This window comes from Pteropus medius, unplaced genomic scaffold (genome assembly GCF_902729225.1).
Source record: "Pteropus medius unplaced genomic scaffold, Ma_sr-lr_union100, whole genome shotgun sequence".
In the NCBI taxonomy this organism is placed as follows: Eukaryota; Metazoa; Chordata; class Mammalia; order Chiroptera; family Pteropodidae; genus Pteropus; species Pteropus medius.
Window position 1 is genome coordinate 5,015,684 of NW_024345600.1, and position 27,703 is coordinate 5,043,386.

The window sequence follows — 27,703 nt, forward strand, 5'->3', positions numbered from 1 at the left end:
TGTTGGAATCTTCTAGTCTTCCAGGTTTAATTTGAAGTTTTTAGTTTTGTTTTGAATTTTTGTGTGGTATTTTATTTCCTTTATAACAGTGCCCTTTTGCCATGATGTTTTGGGGTGGTTCCTAACTCTAGTGAAAATTCTTTTTATATTAATGAAAGTTTGGTGTTTTGAATTCCTTAATGTTTTGCATTTTTACAATTGTTTTTAAAGAAATATTCTAACTGCTTGCACTATTACTGTTCTTTGCCAGCCTTTTCAGGAGCCAAAAAAACAAAAACAAACAAACAAAAAATACCCAGAGAAAAAACTTTCCTTCTTCCCCCTTCCTGATGATGAGTGAGAAGTATTGAGAACTTTCGGGGTCAGTGCCCTTCTAAACTCCCCTTCCCCCAATAATGCAGCTGTATAATGAGTGGTAAATGCAGCGGTTTGGATTCAGGCACAGCCCAGCCTGCTTGCAGGTAATTTGACTCTTTCTCCTTTCTTTCCATCACAAGGCTAACTTTATTTTCCTTTTTAAAAAATTTATTTACGTACTTTAACGGCAACCATGGGTTTGTAATAAGTTTCATTTTAAAAGAATAATGTAAAACTCTATCTAGAAAATGTGATTAAAAAACTTTTGGGGTGAAGTTTGAATTGGTTGGGATGATCTCAAGACTTTCATTGGGGATGTGCTTTAACCATATAGATAACTCCATTCCTTGCATATATGTCTATAATTATTTCAGAGTGTGACTTTTTGGCTTTGTTTTTGTTTTGGGTTTGCTTGTTTCTTCCATTGTGCTATTCTGGCTTAAGCTTTTTCAGGGGTTGGTGTTCCGAATACACAGTGAGCTCACAGTATAAAGACATCAATTAGGAGTTGACAGGTATGGAAAACTAGAGTTTTGAAAAGGTAAAATTAGGTTCTAGGTTATATATATGGTAAAAACTCACCATAGTATTCAGTTGACTTTAGTGCTTCTCTTTCTGTGACATCATTATAAAAGTGAAAGGGAATGATAAGACAAAGATAGCAGAAAGCATTTTGGTTATGGTAGGAGCAACGTGATTTCAGAACTAATTTTAGCATTTCTGAGATACTAGTTCTAACAGGGATAGATGTGAATAGTTTGAGATTATCATAAAATAATGGTTTAAATATAAAAATTACAAGTTTGAACAGATTGGAGGGCATTTCTGAAGCACACAATTGTTAAATAGATTAACAGAGACCGTAAAACAAAGTTAGTGGCAGGAATAGGAATACAACTTGTCCTTTTTAATAGCCTTCCTATTTGTTCATATACCACCTCCTTCCTCTGTAGACCCAGTCCAATTACCCTTTCCGCCTTTTTCCTGTTCTAAAATTTTAGCTCTGATAGGAGTTATTATCATTATGGGAAATAATCCTTTTTCTGATAGGTAGAATTTTAGTGACAGTAGTCAGACCTTTTCAAGATACACTTCTGCATAATTTTATCTTGTGCCTTTCGATGTTCTCGCCAAAGAGGCTATAAGTCCAGTAAATCACCAGTGAGTAGGCAGTCTGGCTTCTAATGTTATTTCTACACTTAAAGGCATAAAATAAATCATTAAACTGTTTTGTGCTTTATTTTACTCATGTAAGATAGGGACAGATAGTTTCTTAACCATTTTAAGATAAAAATACTCATCTGTTGAACTGAACTTTACTAACAAAGGAATCCCAACTACACTCCTGCAGGAATTTGTGATGTATACTAAAAAAGGCTTATACAAGAGAACCTTGTTCTCTTGCTGATAAGAATAGCCAGCATTAGAATGTGTGGACTATGTGATTACATGGGACATGGAGAATTTAACAACGTCCATTTGGCTGTTCCCATGAAGATCACTAACTTGATAAGAATGATCTTGCTTTCACATTTTATCATATTCACTTATTAGATGGGCCTTATGTAGCATATATACCTGGCTGCTGTTGTGGGGTTCGGGAACATGAGGGGTGGGGTGAATTGTTGTTGTTTTAGGTTTCAGTCAGACAGACATCCCTGTGCCCCAGTTCCCAGAAGCACAGCAGGCCTCTAGGAGCATCCGTGGGAACGGCGCAGTCCTGACATCACCAACTCTCCTGCTCAGGCTCATCCCATATACAGAGGTCAAAGGGTGGGGTTTGAGATGGGGGAAGGAATAAGAAAGTAGAAACAATGTCACTGCAGTTGGCTAACCTTTGGTGCTTATGTCAGTGTTTGTTTTATTTTTTAAGTTGGCAAAACTTACGTGTTTTTCTTTTGGGGTAAAGATAGTGGGAGGGTGGAACAAAAACAAGCCATCACTATTATTACTAGTTCATTATTGGATACTGTTCTTTAGTAGCTAATACAGAATAAATGTGAAACTTAGACCCCAATGACAAAGAGAATCTGAATAGAAATGAATCTCAGGATTTTAACAAACAGAAAACATTTATGAGGTATTAATTTCCAGTTCTTCAACTGCTATTATATTTGTCATTCTGTCACCCTTTTTTTTGCCCTAAATCTTTTATGTACAGTTTGAGGAAATGTGCATTTGTGGTCAGTCCTTTTAAAAAGAATTAATTTATTACTCTTTTGCAAAAAATGTACCCAGTGCTTATATGGGCATACAAATGCTACCTTATTTTAAATGTAGGTGGCGTATGTGTTCGTGTTTTAATGTATTCAGAGCCAATGGGCACTAAGCAGTCCAGAGCATTGAAAACTGAAGCAGGTAAAGCACCTAATACCCTTAGTTTCTAGAATTACTTTCAAAAACTCCTTTATTGCTGCATCTCCCACAATTCTTTTGGTAGTCTCTAAACTTAAAATTTGCAGGAGTTGTAGACTACCTAGTTAACATTTTAAGTTATGCATTTATTCATTAGATCATAGGGATAAGTGAAGAAGGAAAACACAACAGAAAAGAAACCGCTCCTTGAGATGGCAACTGTTGAGTGTCTAAATCTTTCTACTTTTTTCCCCCAGCTTAGCTTGAACATTGATCATACATTGTTTAATTTTCAGTTATTGGGATTTTTGTTGTCTTGACTTTTGGTGGGGAGGTCTTGGGAAGTTTGTGTACATGTGAAAATATGAAATGAGGAATAAAGGAATTTTTCTGTTTAATCTGACTAGTAAGCAAGAACTTTTTCTGTATACTCTTCTGCTGCAGCAGAGAAATTGGTAGGTGGCAGCAGAAGAAGGAATTCTTCAGATTGATGGCTATTGACAAAATCCACATAGATGAGAGAGAGCATGACATACCAAGTGAGGTAAAGGCAGCAAAAAGTGGAAACAGCATTAAGATTCCTAGATTTGACTCTAAATGGTAAGTTATTTTCAACTTAAGAATGTTTCTAATCAGACACCATTGCTGTATAATTTGCTGTGGTGTGTAATCGTAAATGCCAGTAGGTCCTTGCCTTAGGATGAATTTCTTCTAAGTAGTGTGCTCTCATTTTTACTTTGAAAAAAAAAAAATTAGCGATATGTAAAACTAGGGATTTTTTTCCCCAGTAAATTGACATAGGTAAACCTTTTTTCAGCTTTATTGAAATATAATTGACAGCTAAAATTGTAAGATAAAAGCGATGATTTGACATACGTATACATTATCACAGGATTCTCCCCATTGAGTTCACATCCAATATGTGAACCTGATGTTGGCAGAAATGATGTTATCTCAGAGTAAATCTGATTTTTGAAAATCTGCAAGGTAAATAAAATATGCATTGGTAACCATTTTGTAAAAATACAAGTCTGTCCCTTTTTTAGTGGGAACATTGGAAGGGTAAAAATAAAAACGTATGTAATTTGAAAAAATTATGGGATAAAAGTTATCACTTCTTCAACTATCTCTTTTCCGTTTAGTCCCATTTCCTTGTCACTTTGTCTGCCCATAATTCCACACTGTGTGTTCATCTTTCTCTTGCTTATCCATTTTTGCTCTTTCTCTCTTTGCTTGTGTTTATTCCTCCATGTCTTTGTATCTCTCATCTCAGTCTCCATGCTTCTCTCTTTTATTTAGTTCTTCTGATTTTACTTTTCCAATGTTGCCATTTTTTATTTCTGCCTGCCTGTTTTTCTTTGTGTATAATGTGTGTCTTCCCCTTTCCATTTGCATTTGCTATGTCTGTATTTGCCCGGGCAAACAGCTTTATTCCCTTTTCATCAATAACACGAAGCTAGAATAACTAATGTTGTCTAAATATATGGTGAATTTTGTTTCTTTCTTTGAAACTTATGTAAAAAGAAGTCACCTATTCAAGAAATTGTTTATCCTCATGCTGAATAACATGTATATTACTTTGAAACATAAGACTATATGGCCTCAGTTAATATGGTTAGAATTTCTAAATTTTTTAAAACAGTTTTGTCTTAATTGCAAATTTTGCTTAGCATATAGAGATGTCAGTGCTTTAGAACTGAAAAAGGACCAACTAGAATCTTTATCTGAGCCAAAATTTATTACTCTTTGTATAATTTATGGAAAATGTAGCCTAGATCACTGGAAGGAAGAGCATTTAAGTTTAATTTTATTTGTTCAGGCCTTTTGGTACCATATGTTTTATTTTATGTGATGTAAAAGAAATGTTCTTGCCTCGATTTTTTTCCTCTTGGTATAATTTTTCTGTTTAAGACACATGTCTATATTATAGGATAGTTAAGGGTAATCACTGTGACACATCTTTATATGATTGTATTTTTAATTAATATGGAATTCAGTGTCTAAAATTGTGTTGATTTTATAAAATATAAATTATCTCTATAGTGCAGTTTTAATCACAAGGAAAGTATGTTTATCTGGATGTCTAACTGAAATAAGCCACTAAACTCAGGGATAAAGAAAAAAGAGAAAAAAATGTTGGCTGTTGTGTTGGCAATATCTTAATGAAGTAGACAATGTAATGGACCTATAAATTGAACTGTTGATTCTTCGCCCACTAGATAACAAATTCCAGGGAGTTAGAATAGTCTCTCCTAAAGAAAGGCCAAGTAAATTTGGGAGGTAAGGTTGCTCTCATAAACCAACATAGGTTTAAGTTTTTTAGTTTTTAATAAGAACATTAAATGTCTTCCAAGTCAGAATCAGAGTGTACCTTAGTATACCTTTGCCACCTGAGATCACCAAGGTTAAGTGTTGTAATTAAAAAAAAAACTGGTTGTGATTTTTTTGGTAATCTAGACAATTTGTGTTATTACATCGTTACATTAATTTTCTGTCTTTAATTTTTTTTCCTCATCATATTATAAAGACTTTAATCTGTGATTTAAGTGAACTGTATGTCTTTTCTCCCTTTAGATTCTTTCAAAGGAGCCAATGATCCTTTTTGGTTATTATCTCATTCACAGAATGGTTGAAGATACATTGATGGCATTTTTCAAATGGAGGATAGAAATGCACAGAAAAGGAAGCAATAATTCCAATCCGTTTGATTCATTGTGTTTCCTAAAATAAAAACATCAGAACTGGAAATGAAATAATAGCATGGTGTATGATTTCTATCCATTCCATCTTATAGAATTCTCTTCAGTCCATATATCTAGACTTGAAGTCTAGCTCTGCATGTGTCATTCTCTTTATTCTTTTCTTCAGTTTTTGCAAGATGAAACCCCTTTGGTTCTTGACTAATCTCTATAATATATTCTGAAACACTACTTTTGGTACATAGACATGTATTAAAATATGTGTTACATGGATTTTGCCCTGCCTCTTTCATCACAATTTATCTGTTCATGCTGAATAATTGTTGCTATGTTTTTTTTGTTTTGTTTTTGTTTTTGTTTTGATAAGGCTCTGGCACACGCTTGTCACAACACTGCTTGCTACATTTTAATCTTGCAACAAGTGACCATGTCTGACCTAGTCTATTTTTTCCCTTCCCAAGTTTTGGATTTTTTTTAGTTAATTGGGGTAACATTGGTTAATAAGATTATATGAATTTTGAGTGTACAATTCTGTAATACACTAGCTGTATATTGCATTGTGTGCTCCCACCCAAAGTCAAGTTTCCTTCCATCACCATATATTTGACCCCCCTTTTCAACAGTAGGGGATCAGATACACACCCCACCCCAAACCTTCAACAAAGAATGGGCTTTGTAATCAAATATTGACACAGATTCTAATTTCGAAATGTACTGGTTATACTATCTTTGGACAAGTCACTTTTTTTCACGCCATAGTGGGGGAATATTTGTAACAAATGGAAATAATTTTACCTACTTTGTTAGATTAATGTATAAGGACTAGCTGTGCTGTAATACATGTACAGTGCTGTACACATAGAGTATTCAATAAATGCTACTTCTATAAATTTTGGTTATTGATATTCAAGAGCTACTGCATCTTTTCATCTCAGAATTGGAGTCTATAAGACTTTCTTGATTTCCTTTCAGTTTTCCTATTTAAGCACCATCCATGAGATCTTGTGGTTGGAACATGGTGCGTGGAGGCATTTCTCCTAATCTAGACTGATTATTCCATATTCCCACACTTTGTTGGCTAACTGAAGAATTATATATAAGAAAAACCTATATCTCATTTTTTTCTTGATTATTTTCCCTGTAAGCTCAAAAATATTTTTTTCTTGTTCCTAAACCAGGAGAAATAAGGAATATGCATACCATGCACATAAGGAATAATTTAGGGTAACATGACTTATTTTTCCCAAAATGATTTGAAGCGACTTAACAGATGTATTAAAACAAATGGGGAAGATTGGGATGAAACCAAAATAGAAGGGGGAAAAATAAGGTGAACTGAGGATTAAAAACATGGAAATGTATGCTATCAGGTCCTCTACATTTGCTTAGAGGTGGGACAAAATTGGTGAGCAGAATGAAATGATTAGAAAATTTGTAGTGACTTTAAGGTAGAAGATAGCTTATTGCACAGGAAAAGCAGAATTTCTTGGACCTGAGCTGTCTCACAATGCTGATCAGTATTATGACATTAGGATATAGTCCAATAAAGGCAATCCAGTAAGGAGTCCTCTTGAGTTGATCCGATGAAATTTTTCTCAAAAGTGACCTAGAACCACCTACATCATAATCACTTGGCTTATTTATTTAAAATGTAGATTCTAGGGCCATAAGATATGAATTTCTGAGTTGCATGGAATCTGCATTTTGACGAGCTCCTCAAGTGACTTGTTCTATTGTTTGAGAATCACTGCCCTGAGTCTTGTCAGCACTGGTCTCTAAGAAATACTGCTCTCAAACAGGGATTGGCAAACTTAACTCTGTGAAAGGACAAATAGTAAATATTTTAGGCTTTGCCACCTACATATGGTCTGTTGCTTTTTTATTTTTAATATTTTTTAAAAATAGCCCTATAAAAATATAAAAACCATTCTTAGCTCATAGGTTGTACAAAACAGGCTGACCCTTATTCCAGAGGAATGAGTGGATTGAATGTGCCTTAGGCAATGCAATGATCCATGAATTATACTTCTAAATTGAGGCTTTGTTAACAGTAGAGTTTGAGGTTATTTGCTGTGGTAGGAAATGGATGTAAGGAAAATTCTATGTAGTAAACCAAGAATGATCCTTTTGTAGTCAAGGAAGGTGGAAGAGTTGATACTCATGAAAGTTAACCTAACCAGAAATATCTGAACAGAAAGGCATAACTTGTAAGACCAAAAAGTGCTAAGGCACTAATCCTTCAGTTCTTAAGACTTGAAAACTCAGTAAATAATAATTTCAGTATTACAAACAGAAGACCTTAGTGTGTTTAATTTTAAATTTTTATTTCCCTGTACTTTAAGTAATTTCACAGGAAGACTCCTTTAAAGGTCAGAGCTTTGTGAAGCAGACTTCATAGGGACCACAACAGTACTGAGCTATTGACATCTGAAGTTTACATGATAAATTTCAGAGACAGTATGGATTAGGTCATTGAAATCTGTGTTCCTGAAAGTAGTATCATGTTGAGATATGGGTGATTTTGGATAATCTACCCCACTTGTTTGATTATTGTAATTTTAAAAGTTTGTTGTTTGGATCCTCTAACAGGCTGACACCAAGATGGAGTTAGATGGAATCAACTAGAGGTGTCTGAAGGAGATGCCTGTGAAGGATACAAGGGAAGAAGGAACAGTGGGCGGGGAAAGTCTTCAGACTGCAATGTGAGTCTGACACATGTAATAGAAGAGATAAAATTTGAGTAAAAAAGCATCAGATCTAAGCTTTTCTGAGAAAGTCTGCCAGGTCAATGAAGAATCTCAGAGCAGATTACCCATTATAGTAGTCCTGCAATGGGCAGAAATGGCCTTAGTATACTGGGAGCAGCCTGGGGAAACAGCATGTGAATCCTGCAGCAGATCAGAAGGAGTGGCAGCTGGAGGCTGCTTGCATCAGTTCTTTTTTCTTACTCCAGCTTTGAGATATAATTCACACATAACACTGTATTTAAGGTATGTAATGATGATTTTGATATATGTATATATTACAAAATTATTACAATGAGTTTAGTTAACGTCTATCAGCTGACATAGTTACAATTATTTTTTCTTGTCTGAGAACTTTTAAGATCTATCCTCTTAGCAACTTTCAGACTATATTTATTGTTAACTATAGTCACCATGCTGAACATTATATCCCCAAAGTTGTTCATCTTATTTCTGGAGTTTTATACTTTTTGACCACCTTCAACTGCCCCCTACCACCATTTCTGGCAACCAGAAATCTAATCTCTTTTTCTATGAGTGTTTTTCTTTATTTTATACACCATTCTAGTCTTATATTCCACATGTAAGTGAGATCATACAGTCTTTGACATTCCACTTAGCATAATGCCCTCAAGGTCTATTCATGTTACAAATGGCTAGATTTCCATCTTTTTATGGCTTAATAATATTCCATTGTATCTATACACCACATTTTCTTTATCTGTCTGTCAGTGGACACTTCAGTTGTTTCTGTGTTTTGGCCACTGTAAATAATGCTGCAATGAACATGGAGTGCAGATATCTCTTTGAGATAGTGATTTCATTTCCTTTAGATATGTACCCAGAAGTGGAATTGCTGGGTAATGTAGTAGTTTTAATGTTTATTTTTTGAGGGGATGCCATACTGTTTTCCATAGTAGTGGTACCAATTTACATCTTTACAAACAGTGCACAACAGTTTCCAGTTCTACACATCCTCACCAGTATTTATTTATCTCATCTTTCTGATAATAGCCATTCTAACAGGTGTGAGGTGATATCATTTTGATTTTGATTTGCATTCCCCTTCTGACTAGTGATGTTTACCTTTTCATGTACCTGTTGGGTACTTATAGGTCTACTCAAATGTAGTAGACTTTCATATTATCCAATATATGGGCTGGAATAGTGTTTATTCGGTGGAATGTGTTGCCTCCAGAATCTACAGAAATCTTGCTTCCTTGTAGCAGGTGATGCAAATGTTAACAAGCTGTCTTTTACTTTGGGGATGTTCCAGCATGCCCTTTACCACTGGTCTTCTTAGAACTTTACAGAAACGGCAAGTCCCCATATCTTTATAGTTCATCTCCCAACTGCTAGAACATGTATTTCAGCAAGGCCTCCGTGCTAACCTATCTTCCGAATTTTGTCAATCAGCATGATATCATTGGTGTACAGTCATGTGTTGCTTAATAATGAAGATACCTTATGAGAAATGCGTCTTTAGGTGATTTTGTCAATGTGTGAACATCATAGAGTACACTGACACAAACCTAGCTGGGATAGCCAACTGCATATCTAGGCCATATGGTATAGGCTATTCTTCCTTGGCTACAAACCTGTACCACATGTTACTGTACTGAATACTGTAGGGAATTGTAACACAATGGTAAATATTTGTGTACCTAAACAAAGAAAAAATGCAGTATAAAATATAAAAACATGGTATAGGGCACTTACCATGAATGGAGTTTGCAGGACTGGAAGTTGCTCTGGGTGAGTCAGTGAGAGTGGTGGGCGAATGAAGGCCTAGGACATGACTACACTGCTGTGGACGTTATGAACACTGTACACTTAGACTACCCTAAACTTATAAGAAAAAGCTTTCTTAATTAATTAAACTTAGCTTACTGTAACGTTTGTACTTTAGAAACTTTTTATAACTTTTCAACTCTTGTAATAACATGGCTTAAAACACATTGTACAGCTGTACAAAAATATTTTCTTTAAATCCTTTAAATGTACATTTTTTTTTTTACTTTTTAAACTTTTTCGTTAAAAACAAAACTCACATTAGCCTGGGCCCACAAGGTCAGGATCATCAATATGACTGACTTTTAACTCCACATATCTCACTGTAAGTTCTTTGGGGGCGATCACATGCATGGAGCTGTCATCTCCTATGATAACAGTGCTGTCTTCTGGAATACCTCCTGAAGGACCTGCCTGAGGCCCTTCTTAAGGAAGTGTCACTCTTCAGAAGTGTGTCCATGGTGGTTTGCTTATTTTTCTTTTTTTCACCCTAGATTTGCTTGTAAGCAGATAATGCACCATGCACATTTCTGTCTAGTAATGATGACTTTTTGGTGTTAGGATCCATGTTTTGAAACATTTTAAGGAGCTTGTTGAGGTCTGCAAAATCTGCTAAACCCTTCACTGTGAATTTTTGGAGGATGGTTCTGCAGTTTTCTCTTACCTCTTCAGCTATGTGTTCCTGTTTCAGTTCCAACACTTTTCGTTAGATAATTTCTCAGGAACCACCTCTAGGAGCTCCTCAGTATCATCCTCATCCACACCCAGGCTAAAGCTATTTGCCTTCTTAAGTACAGCCTTATTGATTTTTGCAAAGTCCTTATCTTTGGCCAATCCTTTGAAGTCATGAGCAAACCTTTCAAGTGTCTTAGATGCCATTCCTGCACTCCTTGGTGACATCACCCCAAGCCCAAGCAAGGTTTTTGATGTAGTCATAGATGTTGTAATTTAGAATTGTATCAGTGTATTCCTCAGTTGCAGCAATAGCCTGGGCAAAGGCCCTCCTCAACTGGTAGGCCGTAAAAGCTGCTATGACTTCTTGATCCATTGGTCAGATCAAAAAGGTGGTGTTTGGAGGGAGAAACACTTGGCTCTTGGGAGAAGGCTACCAATAAAGAGGATGTCCAGGAGCATTATCAACAAAAAGTAAAATCTTGAAAGGGATGTTATTCTCCAAACGGTGTTTCCCTATTTTGCTGGCATAGCAATTCAAGAGGACATCTCGGAAGAGGAGCTGGGCCGTCCATGACTTCTTACTGCTCCTGTAGTTCATTGGCAGTGTGTGATTAATGATATGCTTGAAGGCCCTGGTCTTCTCACTGTGCCAGATCACAGAGGGTATCAATTTGTAGTATGCAACTTTGCCCCCCTGCAGGACTATTGTCCTCTCCTTAAAAGCCTTGAAACTTGGTCTCCTTAAAGACAAAAGTCCTTTTAAGTATTTGTTTCCAGAATAGGGAGGTTTTATCCATACTGAATATTTGCTCCGGCAAGTAATTTTCTTACACAATGTTTGTCTAGAGTTTCCAAAAATTCTTCAGCTGCCTTCACAGCACTCACAGAAGAGACTCATTTTCACATTATGTAATGAATGACTCTTAAATCATTTAAACCACCCAGAGCTAGCACTAAATTCAACATCATAATCAAGTCCAACTGTTTCTTTCAACAGCACAAACTTTTTGCTTTGGCTATGGTGCTGAGAAGGATACGCTTCTGCGTATAGTTTTCAATACAGGTAATTACAAGTTTCTCCATGTCTGATATTGGCCCTGCTTGAGTTATTGTTAGTCTCATTGCCTTCAGTGAAACAGCTTCGTCACTGTTCTTGTTTTTCAAGATTAAAGTTATGGTGAAATTGGACATGACTGGCAAGCAGTAAGCATCACTGATTTTACATCTTTGTAGTCCTTAATTACTTTTAATTTTGTTTCCAGGTCAATCACTTGACATGACCTCTTACTGGCAAAATTAGCAGTGGATTTTGTATTCTACAATGTTTAAGACCGCTGCAGAGTCACTGACACGGTGATAGGAATTTTTCATTGAACTCAAGGTTTTGTGGCTCATGACTCGTTCTATGTCCAGATTTCCTATTTAGATTACATCATCAAAGGTGCAAGGGTTAACATATCCCCAAAGCAAAACTAAATGAATATTTTCATTCTATGTGGATGCAAACAATTTCTGGCCCTCTGTCATGACTGAGATAGAAAAAGAATTGCTTTACCAAATCAATGACTATATATTATGTACCTGAGACCTAGTACTTCTGCTATGTGCTGTCATCGGCTAGTAGTAAACCAGGAAGAGCATGGCCTTGGTGTGAATACTAAAATGCATCCAAAAGAATGGTAGCTGGAGGCTGGCCAGCCAGCTACATTTTTCATAGCTAGTTTTAGAAGAGGACTGATTGGCAAACTTCTGTGGCTGCCATAGTAATCATGATAAACAAATAGTTCTCAAGAGAGAATAAATTGGAAAGTAAAATCCACCATCACCCCTTCCCTTCCTCCTGTCCTTACTCCAATAAGGAATCACTATTAACATTTTCTTGCATATACTTTCAGAATGTCTAAATTCATTTATTATATGTATGTCTTTTTTTCTTAACACACTGGGATAATGACATAAAGAGTGTTTCATAACTTTGCAATATATCTTGAATAGCTTTCCATACAAGTAGGTATATTTTAAACAGCTACATAAAATTCTATTATTTGCTTCTACCATAATTTATTCCTTTGGCTTAGTTACATGAAATATCCCAGTATTCTTCCAGTAAAATTTCCCTCTTTGTTTAAATGTGCTTCTGTTACATGCAGCCAAAGAATTCTAGTACAAGAAAGAAGAATGAGAAAAAGAAACTTTGACAGATTTTCTTAGAGTAACCAATAGAAAATTATTTGAACACAAACTAAGCATTGTTGGAGAGGTAACCCTTTGGGGGAGAAAGCTGTAAACTAACAGTAAAAAAATTGATAGTACCTTGGAAAACTGAATAAGCTTTCCATTGTTATATGTAAAGTGAATCCCAAAATTTAGACTTGTGATTCATTATCAAAGGATGAGAAAAAAAGACATGAGTTAGTTAAAAAAAAAAATAATAATAATAACAATAGCTTGCTTCCACAAACCAGGAGAAGTCTTAGATTGACCTGAGAGACACTATGTCTAATGGAGGATAAGCTGGACCATAATAGAAACATGGTAAGAGTAAAGAATTGCCAAGTCTAATTAACATCTAGGGACTACAAAGTGCCAACAAGAATAGTAAAGTCATTTGTACTAGTTCATAAAACCAATTGAGTATTTAAACACACATTCAGGGAATATATTAAAAACCAACATTTGGTGTAATTAGGGTATGGGATCATAATGAAAGCAGAAAGAAAAGAAAGGCTGCCAACCAATTCAATAATTCCAAAATGACTTTTATAGTCTTTAATTTTATTTCAATATATATACCATTCCATCTTTAAATCTACTGGAAATTCCACTTGAGTAAAAACACATGCCAACATTAACTAGTCAAAAACATTTAATATGCATTTGTTGGCACAGGTAGAAAACATTTTATAAATTCAATCGATATATAAGCAGATAAATTAGCATGATTCTAAATCATTTTATGTAAGGTGTCCCTGCCAAAGAGCCTGACATATTATATACTGAGCCTAGTCTGGGTTAAACAGACCTGACTTTTGATAACGTAAATACATTTTCTCCAGGGAAAATATATACAGACTTTCCAGTTCAAGGAGTTTACAATGAAGTCAACTAATAAGACCAATCAAGTCTATTTGCCCAGTAGTCTCTAATAACCCTAGCCTAATCATTTGACAAGTATTATGTATAGTAAACAAAGTCAAGTTAAAACAGTCTAAATCATGGCTTTGTAATATACTAGTTCTGTGATTGTGGGCAAATTAACCTCTCTATGCACCATTTTTTTCTTTAAATCTGCAAAAAATGATGAATGATAGGTTTTTCTTTTATTTAAGAGTAATTCCAGTAGCATTTGTAACATAGTTGATATTAAATAAATGACTCTTAGATTATCCCCCTTTGCACTGAAGGTTCATAAAAGAATTAATTGTAAGTGATAATCTCTGTCTTCTACTAGCCCGTAATTCTACTGGGATAATTGTAAGCAATTAAAACAAAAATTTGCATAATATCAGTAGAGTCAAAAGGCAACCCACAGAATGAGAGAACATTTCAAATCATATCTGATAAGTAACCAAAATATATAGAGAACTTCTAAAATTCAACATTGGAAAACCCAATTAATAAATAGGAAAAGGACTTGAATAGATATTTATCCAAAGAAGATGTACAAATGGCTAATAAACACATGGAAAGATGCTCAACATCACTAATCATTAGGAAAGTGAAAATCAAAACTATAATGAGATCACCTCACATCTGTTAGGATGACTGGCAAGATAGGTCACCTTCTCCCTATACACAGAATGAGTTTTTTGCAAGAAGAAGTGGGAGGGGATATTTTTCCTCCCCAAAAAGATTTAGAAGAGATAATGAATGGGATGAAAACAAGTAATAGTAATATAGAGACAATATTTAGTTTCACGGGAGACAAATCATATTTGAAAGATTAAGCCACAGTTTTAGAGAAATTAGTGACCTTCCAATGGTCACATAGTAGCAAAGCCATAAAGAAACCCCCAAAACTAGCCTTTTGTTAACATTTAGTCTCTGCTCTCAGTATGAGGATTTTAAATGGGTAAAGGGAAACCAATTGGAATAGCTCTGAGTACTTATCTTCCATTAGTATTATAGTAGGAAGAATCTAAAACAGCCCCCAAAATTTCCATCCTCTGGTGTTCACGCTCTGTATTGTTTCCTCTCCTTGAATGGGACCTATGAATATAATGGGATATCAGTTCTGTGATTAGGTTATGTTATATGGCAAAGGTGAATGCATTGTGCAGTTAAAATTAAGGTCACTAATTAGTTGACTTTAAGTTAATCAAAAGGAAGATTTGGGCTATACCTAATCAAATGAGCTTGTTAAAATAAATTTTAGATGACAAAGATGGGAGAAATCAGAGATTTGAAGCAGCAGAGACATTCTTGTTGGCCTTAAAGAAACAAACTGCTAGATAAGAAGAGAGGAGAGGATCATATGGCATGAACAGTAAGTGGACTCTTAAGAGTCAAAGGCTTCAGTCCTACAATCACAAGGAACTGAATTCTTCCAGCAACAATGAACTTGGAGGAATCCGAGGCCTCAGATGAAATTGCAGCCTGGTAAGACCCTGAGTAGACCTGTGCTCAGACTCCTGACCCATGAAAACTATAAGTATCTCTTGTATCAACCCCCTAAGTTGTGGTAGTTTTATTATACAGCACTAGAAACCTAAAACAAATATCTTTATAGTAAAAAATATTTATATAAAATAAATATATAATCTTAAATATATTTAATATTTATATGTTATATTTATTTATTAAACATATTTTATATTTATAAATATTCACATGTATTTTATATTTTTATATATAATATATATTTTATGCTGTAAAAGTATTTATGGTATATACACTCTATCTGTGGCAGAATTGTGCTGTCTTGCCTAATGGTGGGATAACAAGTACTAAACATAGCTTATAGGTTTACAGGATAGGGGTCTAGTATATTGAATGATTTAGGGCAGCATCATTGTGTAATGGAAAGAGCACGGGATTGAGAGACAGAATAGAGCATTCTGGCCGGCTCAGCCGTAATTAATTGAGCAACCCTAGATGAATCAATTAATCTTCCGGGGCTTCAATTCTCTCAGCTCTAACCTTCTACATTAAATGCATCAGTTATATGTAAGATGTAGTCAAACCTGGAAGAGAGGATAGCTTTCCAAGGTGGTGACATGTAAATATTCAGGAACTAAAATGTATTGTGTGCTCACAGTTAAAGATCAGGTCAGAAAAGAGAAGCAGCAGGAGCAAAGAAGGATGAAGGGTAGGGAGAAGGAGACCGAGAGAGGGAGGAGGAATAAGGAAGAGAATCTGTAGGAGCAGAGTCTGAAAATTAAGGAAGAAGAGAGTTTCTAAATGCAGCTGGGATACAAATTGTGAGAAACTGAACTTGCCAATCTTTGGCCACTGAAAGGGTTTCAGGTAATAAATATCCTGTACCTTTTATAATTCTCTGGTCTAAATGAGAACACCAAGATAACAACTACCCTGAAAGCGAGAATGCGTTTTAGAGCTTCTATGGGTACTACATGCTGCTCTCAGCCCGCAAACAGCTGCCAGGTTCAAAATGGGGTGGCCCAGTTCAGAGAACTAACTGTAGCCCCATCGATGCCAGGAGAACTTGTATTGGGAGCTACCACAGAGTAAAAAAGATGGAGGAACTTCCATGTAGCCTTTTAGTAAGATGTATATTTGAAGGAAAAGATGAAATCTGACGTGCAAGATAGTTGAGTCAAGGACATGTTTTTCTTCTTAAACAAAGAGAGCTCTAACCTTTTCTACCTCAAAAATAGAACACTATGTTGTTGAAGGAACACACAAGGAATTAGAAGGGTCTTTGGAATTCATTTGTGTTTTCTCCTGCTTTTCCTTATACCATATAACTAATCTCTTCAATATCAAAGAAGCTTCTTTTTAATTCATCAATTATATAAGTAAGTAGATATACAAATAGTTTTAGAAAAATTATTGCTTCGTTTTATAAAAATTTAAGAATGACAGTATTGGAACAGTTCTAGAGATGGTTGGTGGTGATGGCTGCACAACAATGTAAATGTATTAATGCCACTGAACTGTGTACTTAAAATTAGTTAAAAGGGTACATTTCATGTTGTGTATATTTTACCACAATTTTTTTAAAATTAGAAAAGTTTGCAACACAGTTCTACCATTAGTTTATAAGGCGCCCACTTTACTGAATCTTTCATCAGCATTGAAAGTCTTGGCAAACTGATTTAAAAAAAAAAAGGAATAATGGCATTATATCGCAAATCTTTAATGAATTCTGATAGGAATAATGTTTTCCAAATATATATCCAAACTCCTCCCGAAGTTCTGCTATTAGACATTTTTGTCCTTTGAAATCATATTTTGAGGCATTTCAGGCTGAGCTTAATATCAGGTCCTGCTTCCCACAGTTTGAGCCACTTTATCCCCATGTCAGCACAATCTCTAGGTTAAATTCTGGTCTTTGGTAAAACACATTAAATAGCTCTTGTCCAACAATAACACTTGGCAACAAATGACTCTTGTTACTGGCAAGACTCTGATGTTATATTCCATTCTTGGTAATTGGACTTTTGTTTTGTCTCCTATGGCCGAATGCCTGTTTTTGTAACCTTCCTAATATCCTAAATGCTCTATGATTGGACTCAGCCTTTCATTTAAGGGTATTTAAAGTGTCTGCTATGTGCCATGCACATTTTGGGTGCTGGGGTTAAATCGGTGATTAAAAAATAATCCTTGCCCTCATTTACTTTAGAGCACAGTAGGGGAAACAGACAGTGAATTGTAAACATTACTAAGCTGGAAGTGTGCCTGGAATGTTTGAGGAGCAACGATGAGGCCGTATGGATGGAACGGACAGAGCGATAGGAGAATAGAGGTCATGGAAGCAGAGCCTTAACATACCATAGGTGTAGACACATTATTTTTAGAGAAATTGAGAGGCATTGGACAGTTTTGAGCAGAGCAGTATTATGATCTAACTTACATTTCAAAAGGATCATTTTAGCCGCACTGTTATTTATATGCTCTGGATGATTACAGGTAGGAACAGGGAGACCACTGTAATAATACTGGCAAGAGGACTTCTGCTTCTGGCCAAGACGGAGTAACATTTTGAATTTCCCCTGCCATCTGAAACAACTAAAAAATGGGACATAGTATATAAAACAATGGTCTTCGAATACTGGACATCAGTTAGCACAAGGTAATTAATGATCTCTTAGAGATGGATAACATCTAAGTGAGCCCTGTGCTTGCCCCAACTTACTCCCCGGGGAATTTCTAGGTCACAGTGCAAGGAAAGGCAGTCTAATGGGAGACTAGTGGTCTCACTGAGTTGAAGAAATGGAGTTGAGAGTTAATAGGTCAGCATAGCTAGACTTATCGCAGCAGAGTACCAGAGAGGAAAGAGCTGCACGGAGAGAGAATACAGAGATCTGCAGAGGGTCTCCCTGAGGTTTTGGGTGAGTACTGATACATACATTTGAAGAAACTACCCAAAGGCAGAGAAAAAACCATCTGAAATTATTAGTGAGAACAGTTCCCAGGGCTCACGAAAGGACCGGAATAGTTTGTATTCCCATCAGCCAGACTGGAAAAACCAACTATGTCATGGGACAAAAATTAGAGAACTCTAGTGAGTTTTCCATTTCAGTTATTTTACTTTTTGACTCCTGAATGTCAATTTGGGTCCTTTTAACATTTTTTGTCTTTTTATTGATATTCTCTATTTGGCGAGACACGGTTCTCATGCTTCCTTTTGTTAGACATGGTTTTCTTTAGCTATTTGGAGATATTTAAAATAACTGAGTTAAAGTTTTTATTTAGTACGTACAATATCTGGGCTGCTTCGGGGACTATTTCCATTGATTTTTTTCCCCATGGGTATAGGTCATACTTTCTTGTTTCTCATAGTTTTCTGCTGAAAACTAAACATCTCAAATAATGTGGCACCTCTGGAAATCAAGAGTCTCCTGCCTCCCCAAAGTTTATTATTTTGCTGCTCTTTCATATTTGTTATTTGTTTGTTCAGTGACATTTGGACTAATTCCATTGAATTTTTCAATGTCACAGCTTTTCAAAGTCCCTATGAATATCTCATTCTCAGCTTTTCCTTTTAAGCTTTTTGGTTAGTCTGTTCTTTGTGTCATCATCTCAGGCAGCTGTGATGTTAAAAAAATCAAGAAAAGCTCTACCCCCAACTTCTCACCCAGGTGATCAGTACTGGGCATATTCATGTGAGGTTGAATTCAGAGCCTTTCCAGTCATCTTCCAAGGAACCATTAGCAGACAGGTCAAATAATGACATTTCTTTGAGAATGAGATCCTTTCTGCTCTCCCTAGTATTAGAAATGCAGGCTGTTATTTTTCAAGGCTACTGTGAAACTAGGGAATAGGGGTGTGGGGCTAAGGTAAATTAAAATGCCACAGAGCTCCCTGCTTTTACCAGGAGCCAGCTGTTTTTCTTAACTAAATATTCCCTGGATTGCTGCAAGCCCATAGTTAATTGTGAGTTGTAAAGTTGATACCGACCTTTTTTGCCAGGCTTTATTGTTGCTTTTATAGAGGGACAAACTTTTGGAGGTCCTTACTGTATGGCTTTTTCTCAAATTACCTCGATAGGCCTTTTTGCTCTTATTTTTCATTCATTCATATTTATTAAATGCCTACCACACCCAGACACTGTTCATAGTGGGCTGAGGATACAGCATGTTCTTCCTTGGGCTCACACATTACATAACCACAGTAATAAAATAGTGGTTCAAGGTATAATGTAATATTATCTAGTATCTTGCTGTGAAGAATTTATATTTTACTTGTTAAGCAGTCAACAAAAAAGTATGGAATACTTACTGTGTGTCTAGCATTGCTGAGTTTCTAGGAAAACTTTAGCTCCTCTGTCCCATCGACCCTTTATAATTTTCTTTTCCAAAAGAAATTTTATACTTCACAGGAAGCACTTCCATTTGTTCTACCACCTTTTCCCCTCTTCACCCCCAAAATAGTACCATCAAATTCAGAAAGAGTGGCTTAATAAAGATAAGCAAGTGTCGTAGAGGAAATGATATGCTTAGGACTGAGAGGAATATCTTGTCTTTCAAAAGAGAAGAATTGTTTTAATTTGAAATAATGTATAGTTAAAAAGTAAGAATAAAAGCATGAAGAAAATCTGGATGAGATGTTCCTTGAAACTTCTCAGTTACATGCTATACTTCATTTAACTTTTCTTTAAAACTAGCCCAGCCCACAGATTTGTGATCTAAATACGTAGTATTTATCATCAGTAACACATTTTATGTAATAAATCATATGCTATTCAGTGGTACTTTAGTATTTTTTTTGTTTGTCATTGTACTTTTCATATGTGAATACCTTATGTTATGAAATAATTCCCTTGAAGTCAAAGGAAAGGTCTTCAAATATATTCCTTTTGTGTCTAACACACTGAAAGTGTTATATACATATATCTACACACATTAGATAATCAAATCAATAAATATTACATACATAGGTATATAAGAGATTTATAATTGGTTCATATGATCGTGGAAGCTGGCAAGCCCAACATCTGCAGGGCAGGCTGGCAGACTGAACTCTGTCTCCAAATACAGTCACATTCTGAGATTTAATAACTAGGTTAGGACTTCAACATATGAAGTTTGAGGAGATAAAATTCAGCTCATAATAGTGATCAATAAGAAAGTCCTTATTCCTAAGTATAATCTGAGCATTTGATCTGTATGATTCTCCCTTGCCTTTTCGAATATGAACTTTTAGTTTGCTTTCATTTCTCACTTTAGCAAAGTGGTTCAGTTACTATCAGAACTTGGGTGTGGTTGGGTGACAACTTCATTTGTCTAATACATTCACATTTGAACTTTGACACTTTGCATAGTTCACATGAATGGATTTGAAAAAGGAAAAGTGAAGCCTATAATTAGTAGAGAGGGTGGAGGAGACATAGAAGTGAGCAAGGAGTGGCCCTAGCTTCAGCTGGTTCCTCCCTTCTTTTCTCCAATATTACTGACTTGATTTCATTAGGCCCTGTTCTCCAGAGGTAGACCCTCCAATCAGCAGTTCTGGATTGGGACAAAAACAGCCCTCTGGTCTGAGGAGAGCAGAAAGCTGGCTTGCTGAGCATACCATCCCCTGGGAAATAGTACCAAGATATCTCCTAGGAGATTACCAAGTAAAGCCAGCTAGTTGCTTTTGGAGAGTACAGTATTCAGAGAAAATGTTAGCAGATGGAAGACCAAAGACTGTATGTGAAAAAGTAGAAATACTCTGGAAACGATAAGATAACATCCTTGAGTAGAATGGTCTGGGACCAAATATAAAATATATAAAAAAGGATCAGGAAAGCTGGAATAACATAAAGAAAGAATTCCTAACATACCAGAACAATGTTTTTTCCTTAGCTGTATTGAAGTGTGCTTATTATCACAAATTTTTTGGTGTGGATGAATTGAAAATTTTTATGAGTACTCTTGAATAACTTATTCACACAAACACACACGCAAACACACACACTTATGCCTAAGATAGTATATAGCATAAGATAATAAGCTAGTAGAATAAGATCATATATAATTAATATATAATTGATATAATTCTTACTCCAGAAATACTAAACAAATACTATTGTTCACAATAAAGATCTATATTCAAGAATCCTTCCACGTAGTAAATTACGATGTCTATTTAGGCTAAAATCCTCAAGTCAGGATTCTGATACACAACTAAGTGAGCTAATTTTTTTATAGAATCACCATAAACATGACTATTTTATCTGTATGTGCCACACAATATGCCAGGAATAGAGTTTTATGCAGCTTAAATTTTGGAGATTATTAAATCCTGGATATTTTCTCCCACCAAATTCCAGGCAGATTATCAGGCTGATAATTGCATTAAGTGGATTTTAAAATGGATCAGAGGAGATAAAAATAATTGGCGGGCTCATCTGACAGAGTGGTAAAGGGAAATAAACAACTCCCAATGGAAGATCAATTAGCCTCCTACAGAAGAATTGGTTTTACTGGAGCTGAGTAATTCCCCTTATACAGAAAGCAGAAAAGAGTGATGGGAGAAAGAAGAGACAAGACCTGCCAAAATTAAGCTTCTACTGTATGCCAGTGTTATGGGCAAATTACATTCATGGGGACCTCAGGGAATGTTCAGGCTATTTTTAAAATATACAGTTTGATTCATATTGAGAGCAATGGAGAAGTTTCCTGATTCTAACTCAAAATAGCTATTAGTTAGATCAACAAATGTAATTGATAGAAAAGTTTTGGACTAAATTAGTATAAATATTATACTTAACTAGTGAAACACTACATTAGTTTAAGGTATACAACATAATGATATGAAGTATGTATATATTATGAAATGATTACCACAATAAGATCAGTTACCTCATCCATCACCTCATATAGTTATCACTTGTGTGTGTGTGTGTATGTGTGTGGTGAGTACACTTCATTTTTTTTGCGTATGGATATTAGTTTTTCCAACATCATTTAAAGAGACTACCTTCTCCCAATTGATTATTGTTGTCTCCCTTGTCAAATATTAGTTGACTGTATAAACATGGGTTTATTTCTGGGCTCTCAATTCTGTTCTATTGGTCTATGTGTCTGGTTTTATGCCAGTCTCCTACTGTTTTGATTACTACAGCTTTGTAATATAATTTGAAATCAAGAAGTGTGATGACTCCAGCTTTATTCATTCTCAGGATTGCTTTGGCTATTCAGTCATTTGTGATTCCATGTGAATCTTAGGATTTTTTTCTATCTCTATGAAAAATGACGTTTTTGATAGGGATGCATTGAATTTATAGATCACTTTGGATAGAATGATGGACTTTTTGACAATATTGAGTCTCTGTTCCATGGACAAGAAAAAGCTTTCCCAATGAAAACACTTCTCTATTTGTGTTTTCTTCAATTTTTAAAAAACACTTCTCCATTTGTGTTTTCTTCGATTTAAAAAAATTAACTTCTTATATTTTCCAGTGTATGGGATCTTTCACATCCTTAGTTAAATTAATTCTTAAGTATTTTATCAGTTTCAATGTTATTGTAAATGGAATTGTTTGCTTGCTTATTTATTTATTTATTTTTAGATTATTGTTTGAAATTTCTAAAAGGCAAGACTGGCCCCATCAGCAGTTAAAAGCTACCTGATATCTACCCTACATGGGCACCTCAGGGAAGGGTAGGTAGAAAAGGAAAGGGTCAATATAGGATAGAACCATGTATTTAAAGACAAGTAGTTATTAATAATAGAAAGAAAATGAAATATAGTTCAGAATATCTCAAAGTTTTGGGTTTCATGTTTCTCTAAATTGGCATTTGTTTTCATATAAACTTTCTCTAGACTATGAATATATTTGTAACAAAATTATTTACTTAAAATATTTTTGATGTAGACTAAAACCTAAATTGGATGTACTGGTTTTCCCTGTGTCCATATCAGTCTGAGCCTCCAGAGACAACCACAAAGTGTTCTATACCTAACTAAGAGCTTTGGTATGTGCATGTATATGTGTGTCTTTGCATGTGTTTGTCATTGGAATGAGGAAACGTGGAGGGATTGTTTTAAACTGCAGAAACAAGTTCCCTAGGCCAGGGTATTCCTAACAAGGCTATGAAGGAATGTTTATGGAAGATCCAATAATGATCCCAGAAGTACCCACTAGTATTGACTGATTGAAAGTTTTCTTGGTGCCAGGTACTATATTAAATGTGGAGATACAATAACTAGCAAAACAGAGTCCCTGCCCTCACAGCTCGTATAGTTTGTGCACACTGGAGAGCTTTCCAGATGAATGTGGATATGAATCTTATATTCTGGGCCTTCGAATGCTAACTAACCATTCCAGGGTGTAAATTAAATTTAACATTCACTGTTTTACTTATGCATCACTGCTTATATGGATACATTTTAAAGAAAATTATAGACAATAAAACATAGAGGCAGCCCCTCATATTTTCTGAGAAACTCCTTTCCCGCAAGGGAGTGTTCATCTGGATTCATTCCACAGAGAACTCATTAGTGTTGGCATCTTATTTCTTCTACCCCATATGGTTACTATTTTCATTTTACTCTTGGTAGCAGAGTACCAAATTAAAATCGCTAACAGTAAGCTCAGAGAAGTCCTGGGAGGAACAGACTGCAAAAGACAGAGGATGAAGAGAGAAAAGAAAACAATTTCATGACCACTTTCTATTGAACATCGGTGGGAAAAATGCAGAAGAGAGGTTGACATTCTGCACCTTTATTATTAGAACTTTGCTCTAAACTCCAGGAAGGCTTTCTGGTTAACTATTCTTAGATCTAGCCTTATAGCAGCAGTTCTCAAAAGTGGTCCCAGTAGCATCAGCATCATCTGAGAACTTGTTCGAAATGCAAATTCTCAGGCCTCGTCACAGACCAAGGATTCAGAAACTTGGAGACAGAGCCCCAGCAAAATGTGTTTCAACAAGCATTTTGTCATGTTCTCTTAAAAATAAATCAACAAAAAATGGATTCTTCTCCATTTAGTAGGTGAAGTTAGCTGAAGGAAAGAATAATTAATGATGCCACTAATCATTAAATCATAACAAACGAGAGCCCCAAACAGGGAAGGCATATTGAAAGTTTGGGCGATCGGGATTAGAGGGAATTTATTTCTGAGTGATAAAGAGATGGATGGGATGTGGAATAATCTTTGCCCTTTGCTCCTCATTTATGTATTCATACTGAGTACCTAGGCTGGGAGAAGATAGATACACCTTAATTCTGAAGTTTCATGGTATGGGTGAGGAAAAGAGAGGTGTAAGTAAAGAGTGACAAGACAAGATGACTAGTGCTATGGTCAAGTTCACCAGGTGCTGAAGTTTTGGAGCACAGAAGAGGAATTAATTCTTTCTGGAGCAGTGGAGAATATAAAGGGGGTTAGAAATGCTTTCATGGAGATGCTAGCTGAATTTGAAAGACAACGAGAAATTCTCCAGGTAGAGAAAGAAAAAGGGAATCAAGGCAAAGGGAATGGCATGGACAAAAGCACATGTACGAAGAAGCTGAAAGACTAGGAGAAATGAGTCTTGACAGAATCAAGTCTCTAACTCCAGGACATAAAGTCTTCAGAGTTTCTCTGGTTCCTTCAGTTATTTCTTCATGTCTTATTCGCCCTTTACTGAAAACTCTTTTTTGCTTAAGTTGGTTTTATTTGGGTTGGTTGTTGGTGTAGAAAGTATTCTCACTAATTTACACTCTAGGTGGCCTTCAAGTCTTGCCATTATAAAGAACACTATAAAGAAACTCACTGTAGATACAGTTTTTGCATATGTGTGTGCTCTCTTTTCCTATAAGAAAGATTTTCATAGAAGTTGCTGGGTCAAAGAATATGCAAATCTGAAAGACTTTTGATGTGCATTGAGAAATAACCTTCAGAAAGGTTGTCCATAAATAGTTTCTCAAGGAGTATGTCCCTATTTCCACACAATACTGAGAAGTATTAATTCTTAAAAATCCTCAATTAGATAGAGGTTTTCTGCTTTTCTATAGATACTGTTCCCATACCTGTGATCCCAAATAACAAAAAGAGATATAAAGATCAAATGGGGATGGGAATTTGGAATGAAACCAGAAGAAAAGGGTGGAGTACAAAATTTGTTCTGTGAGTGTCACCACTGTGAATATTCAGCCCTGACTTTTTTCCAAAACAGGTATGATGAACTGGCTGAGCCAGTATAAACGTTTCAGGGAGACATTAATTTGGGGAAGGGAACAAAAGCCCTACCCTGGTCTACCACGTTAGCCTGAGGCCCCAATAGGTAATTGGCTGGGACTTCAGTGGTAGCTCCACACCCTACCTGGGGAAGTAATATATACGCTACAGGAAGAGTGCTGATCTCTGGTTCCTGATCCTGAAGAATCTGTCTCACCCACAAAGATGTGGGCTCAACTCCTTCTAGGAATATTGGCTCTATCACCAGCCACTGCAGAAAATCTCCTTCCGTAAGTGCTTGATGTCAGAGTTACTCAGGGCAAGTGGCCTCTCTGTCTATCTTTCTTAAACATAAATATTGGGGAGCAGAGATAACCTTGGGTTTATTTTATTTTATTTTTTTCATTTTTTTCCTTCTTTGGTTGTATTTCTCCTTCATCCAGAGAGAAAGGTTAAGGGCCAAGAGGAAGCTTTAAAAAAAAGATAATATGAAAATACAGTAGACTCCTCATACCCCATTTTCTGTAATAGAACTAATTTCCTCCTTGGTACTCGAGGCATAAGGAAGGTTTAAGGCTATGCATATAGCTAGTTACTTGTCAGCTTCTCCCTTGTAGAAAATAGGGTTCATAAAGGCAGGGGCTTGGTTTCATTCACTACTATATGCTGAGAAGGCTTAGTTTTTCATTGAATGGATGATTCATTATTGTCCTGAAATCCTTTTGCTCTCTCAATAGAAATTATCTAGTGACATTACCAGCCCAGCTTAACTTTCCCTCTACTCAGAAGATTTGTTTGGATCTGAGCCCAGGGTACTACGATATAATATTCACTATTACTCTGGAGACCAAGGACAAGACCCAGAAGTTGCTAGAACATTGTGGATTGAAGAAGAGGCACTTCCATTGCATCTCATTTTTGGTAAGCACAGACCTAGCTCCCCACAAATCCCTTATTTTTCTATTATCCTCACTAGGTATTCACTGTAATCGAACTTTAAGTATGTTTTCTGTTATCTTACTTTTGTGAAGTCCTTTACATCTGTCTCCCCTAATCCTAACTTCGGTTCCTGGCCATAACTCATCAGTAATTTCCTTGACCTTGGATTTCTTCTTTTAGTTCCTGACTTTAACCTCTGATTATTGTTTCCCTTTTTCTTCCTGACAGCTTGTTCTATGGCTCTGCCGTTGCTACCCTCAACTAATTTAGTTCTTTCCTTTTACTCTCCTGCTCTTGGGTTTTGACCAGTAGATTCTGTTCCCCCAATCTCCAACTCCTCCCCAGAGCTAACCTCTTTGGCCAGGTACCACCTCCTGCAGGTGGCACAGAAGAGGTGGCTACAATTCGGGTGTCAGGAACCGGAAATAACATCACCTTTGAAGAAAACAAGATGGTTCTAATTCAGAGACAGGGAAATGGCATCTTTGTACAAACTGACAAACCTATCTACAACCCAGGGCAGAGAGGTAAGAGACAAAAGATTAGGGAAATGGCTGCACACATTTGTAAAGAGGGCCTTTTTGGTGTGGTAGTAGATTTGTGGAATAGTAAATGCAGAGGAGAGGAAGGTCTGGACGGATGAAGTGTGATGGGTTTTGAATGAATATATGCTGTGTTCCACAAGCAAAAGAGTAGTGGGGGGAGTTGCTACTACCGTGAGTGCTTATCTAAAACAGAAATACACGTTTCTCTTGGAATGGAATTTGGCGAGTGTAATTGGATTGCTGGGTCCTCCAGCAAGCTGCTTGTATATGAAATATACAAATATGCATTTGGTTTGAGCTCCTGTTATTTGTATTTGCTCCTTCTTACTTAGAGGGGCATCCATCCTGAGGGTTCTGTCAGGAGCCATGAAGAAAAACCACTTAGGGGCTTTATCTCTCTCTCAGATTAAGTTCTTTTTTTTTTTTTTTTTAAGTAAAACCTGATCGGGTTTTGCTGACTCAGAAGTATGTGTAAGAAAATAGGGTGGAAGAAAGATGCTGAGAGGGGAAATGTTTTCTTTGCTGATGATGCCTGTTCCTTTCTAGTGCACTTCCGCATTGTCACCTTGAACAGCGACTTTGTTCCGGTGAATGACAAGGTGAGAATTCAGTTGGGAAGAGAGAAAGAGAAAGGAGTAGGGCAGACTGAGAGACAATAAGGAAAAGAAGAGATTCTTACCGCACGTTTGCGGGGAGCCTGGTGCTAAACCATTCATAGAAGACCTGCTTCTGGGTCGGGGTTTTGTGTGTAGCAGGTACCTTGCTGCGATCTATTGAAAGTCAGCCCTCGACACAGGGGTCTAAAAAAAAAAAAAAGAAGAGATTCTTTCC

The 27,703-nt window shown here is 36.1% G+C and overlaps 2 protein-coding genes across 11 annotated transcripts in view; both read left to right on the forward strand.

The window, feature by feature from the left end:
• The window catches only part of RIMKLB (ribosomal modification protein rimK like family member B), a 36,095-nt gene extending 29,799 nt beyond the window's left edge, over positions 1 to 6,296 (forward strand). Inside the window, exons 7-10 of one of the 10 annotated variants that reach the window (XR_005655264.1) lie at positions 251 to 2,122; positions 2,638 to 2,715; positions 3,157 to 3,312; positions 5,287 to 6,296. The gene's annotated coding sequence lies outside the window, so the exon portion shown is untranslated. Of the gene's footprint in view, positions 1 to 250; positions 3,313 to 5,286 lie in introns of all 10 variants that reach the window. The other 9 variants (XR_005655267.1, XR_005655270.1, XR_005655261.1 and 6 more) reach the window with 9 other exon arrangements.
• Positions 6,297 to 25,613: 19,317 nt separating this feature from the next.
• Positions 25,614 to 27,703, forward strand: part of A2ML1 (alpha-2-macroglobulin like 1) — a 31,791-nt gene continuing 29,701 nt past the window's right edge. Inside the window, exons 1-4 of the mRNA XM_039874320.1 lie at positions 25,614 to 25,678; positions 26,126 to 26,309; positions 26,692 to 26,854; positions 27,419 to 27,471. Of these exons, the coding sequence (XP_039730254.1) occupies positions 25,614 to 25,678; positions 26,126 to 26,309; positions 26,692 to 26,854; positions 27,419 to 27,471 (465 nt within the window). The remainder of the gene's footprint in view (positions 25,679 to 26,125; positions 26,310 to 26,691; positions 26,855 to 27,418; positions 27,472 to 27,703) is intronic.